Source organism: Carlito syrichta, unplaced genomic scaffold (assembly GCF_000164805.1).
Source record: "Carlito syrichta isolate Samal-C Ts95f unplaced genomic scaffold, Tarsius_syrichta-2.0.1 Scaffold169001, whole genome shotgun sequence".
Classification (NCBI taxonomy): domain Eukaryota; kingdom Metazoa; phylum Chordata; class Mammalia; order Primates; family Tarsiidae; genus Carlito; species Carlito syrichta.
In genome coordinates, this window is record NW_007113097.1 from 40000 (window position 1) to 43155 (window position 3156).

General features: G+C 62.4%; 1 protein-coding gene across 1 annotated transcript in view; it reads right to left on the bottom strand.

Moving 5' to 3' along the window:
- Positions 1-3156, bottom strand: part of SLC22A11 (solute carrier family 22 member 11) — a 17682-nt gene that overhangs the window by 12714 nt on the left and 1812 nt on the right. Inside the window, exons 2-4 of the mRNA XM_008051162.1 lie at positions 2114-2217; positions 178-332; positions 3-79 (exon numbers count right to left, since the gene is read on the bottom strand). Coding sequence (XP_008049353.1) covers positions 3-79; positions 178-332; positions 2114-2217 — 336 coding nt within the window. The remainder of the gene's footprint in view (positions 1-2; positions 80-177; positions 333-2113; positions 2218-3156) is intronic.

Sequence of the window (3156 nt, forward strand, 5' to 3'; positions counted from 1 at the left end):
GCCATCTGGCCCATGCTGTTGGCGCATCCTAGCACCGTCAAGGTGAAAGCCCTCCGGTGCGTCGCCGTCCACTCCACCACTGAGGGCGACGCAGAGACACACGTGTGAGGCCACGCGCGGTGCCCGGGGACCCATCCTATCCACCCTGTGGCGGGACCAGGCGGGCCAGGGACTCACTCAGGACCATCGAGGTCATAAGGACGCCCGTCAGCGCAAAGGCGTTCAGGAACCGCAGCACGCAGTAGACCGGGAAGGACGGGGCGAAGATGGCGCTGGTGCCCGTGGCAGCTATCTGCAGATAGCACCAGTTCAGTATGGGCTTCCTCCCGAACCTGCGGCCGGAGACAAGCACATGGGGCCTGGAGGGGCCCTGAGAACCGCGGGGGGGTGGGCGACGGCCTCCCAGGGCTTCCCCCAAAGCCAGTGCGGGCGACTCGCAGATTCTAGGGGTGCGTCCAGAGTGCTTTTGTTATATCGGGGGTCAGGACAGCCTCGAGGTCAAGAACTCAGGATTTAGATCAGGAATGGTGGCTCATGCCTGTCATCCCAGCACTTTGAGAGGCCGAGGTAGGAGGATCACTTGAGCCCAGGAGTTCAAGACCAGTTTGGGCCACATGGTGAGACCTTTTTATACAGACGGCTTTGTTAAAAAAAAAAAATCCAAAAATTAACTGGGTGTGGAGGCATACGCCCCCCGAGGTGGGAGGATCGCCTGAGCCCAGGAGTGGAGGCTGGGGTGAACCGTGATCGTGCCCCTGCACTCCAGCCTGGGTGACAGAGGGAGACCCTGGCTCAAAAAAAAAAAACCTCAGGCTTTGGGATCCCTTGCCCGGGTCCGAGTTCGGCCCTGCCCTTCCTGGGTGACCCTGGGCGTGGGAGCCTCAGTTTCCCCATCTGTAACACAGGGGTATTCATAAAGTGCATAGAGCTGGTGTGGAAATCAAGACTCTGAGCGAGGGAGGGCAGGGTGGAGGCCAAGACCTCGGGCAAGCTGAGCTGCCCTTGTCTGTGCACCACAGGCGCAGCCAAGCCCTTGTCCCGTGCCACGTCTGTGTGGCCTCCGGGCCGGCGGGGTCCGAACCACGGGCTGCATTTAGGGCAACTCAAGAGAGTAGACACTTGGGGCAGCCTCGCCCATCTGAGCAGTGCCCGGGACAGGACACCCGTTTCATCCTCAAACACCTGCACGGGCCATGCCAGAGTCCCCACGGATGGGAGAAACTGAGGCACGGGGAAGGGAAGAGACCCGCCTCCTAGGATGAGGCTGGGATTTGGACCCAGGGCCTGCGCTGGTGGCTGTCGTGTGGTGGCCTGTGCTGAGCCGGGCACTGGGCACAGTTCCCAACTCCCCATGGGCCTGGGGGGACACAGGGAATCCCCGAATGAGCCCAGCGCTGTGAGAGAGAGACCCTGGGAGAAGGAGCCCTCCTACGACCTCAGGTGGGGTCTGGCCCCGTCCCTGCCCCTGTGGCCCCTGTATTTCTATTTCTTTTTCTTTCTGAGTCCGAGTCTCACTCTGTCACCCAGGCTGGAGTGCCGTGGCACGCTCATGGCCACCGCAGCCTCAACCTGCTGGGCTCTGGCGATCCTTCCGCCTCAGCCATCTAAGGAGCTGGAACTACAGGCATGCGCCACCATGCCCGGCTAATTTTTGATTGATTGTAGAGACGAGGTCTGGCCAAGGTGCCCGAGTGGGTCTCGAACCTGTGGGCTCAGGCAATCCACTCGCCTCGGTCTCCCAAAGTGCTGGGATGACAGGCTGAGCCACCGAGCCCAGCTTGTATTTCTATTTCATGGCATGTTGTGTACCTGGAGTTAAAAGAGAGAGGGTCTGTCCCCCCCAGGGGACAGTCAGCACCCCGAGGGCAGGGGCTGCATAGCACCTGGTATACAGTAAGTGCTCAATAAGTGTGGCACGCTAGTGGACGACCGGCTTCTCCTCACCCAGGCTAACTTGGCATGAGGTTCAGAGTCAGGCTCCAGGGGTTGCCGCCCTCTGGAGCCTGGTGGGTGGCAGTCAGATTAGGGGGCCCCCGCTAAGGGGATGCTGATGTCTGCCTGACATTTCCGCATGTGCGACTCTGCTTTGGGGGCACCGGAAGTGGCCACTCACCGGCAGGAGAGGAGGCCCCAGAAGGAGGAGCCCACCAGGTTGCCAAACATGAAGAGAGACTGAGCCAGGGGCTTCAGGCTCTGGGAACTGCATACCAGGTCCCACTGCAAGAGAAGGAGGGGTCCCCGTCCACTTAGGGTGGGCGAGGCTGTGGGTGGGGCCCGGCCACCCACCACGGGGTCCCCAGCTCCTCCTGCCAAGCCACTGAGGCCCCTGCAGCGGGCCCCTGCTCTCTACCCGGAGCCTGGCTCGGGCTGGGACAACGGAGGGGCAGAAATGGGAGGAAAATGACAAAGTTCTTGGTAGCAAGAAGTTTGGCCAGCAGTGGCTGGCGGCGACAGGTGGTGGCGGGGAGTGGTGGGCAGCCCTGGGCATTGGTGGAAAGTGTCCAGCAGTGGTGGGCGTTAGCGGGCAGTGGTGGGCAGTGTCCGGCCATGATGGGGGTCGTGGAGAGCAAGCACCTGGCAGTGGCGAATAGGCCGGGGCTGCCCTCCCTGCTGTGTGCTGGCCAGGTGGACTTGGGTGGTCGCTGTTCCCGCTGGGCTATCCCCTCTGGAGCTGGGGCCATGAGCTGACCCTCCCGCCGGCCAGGGGGCGACCTGGGAGGGTCTGGCACGTGCGCCAGGGCATTTGCGGTGGCCACAGCCCGGGGGGGGACACCCCAGTCCTCCCCCAAGCCCATCCATCATGAGGCCTGACAGCTCCACCCACCTTTCAGTCTCTGCCTCTCCCACCAGGGCCTGCGGGACCCCCTTGGCCCTCCAGGCCCTCTCCAGCCTGCAGTGTGACCACTTGAAAACGCTTGGTGGACCAGGCTTGGTGGCTCACTCTGTCATCCCAGCACTTTGGGAGGCCGAGGTGAGTGGGTTGCCTAGGCCCGTGGGTTCGAGACCAGCCCGGGCAACTTGGCGAGCCCTCATCTCTATAATAAATCAAAAATTAGCCAGGCGTGGTGGTGCAGGACTGTAGTTCCAGCTCCTTGGAAGGCTGAGGCGGAAGGATTGCTGGAGTCCAGCAGGTCAAGGCTGCGGTGGCCGGGAGGT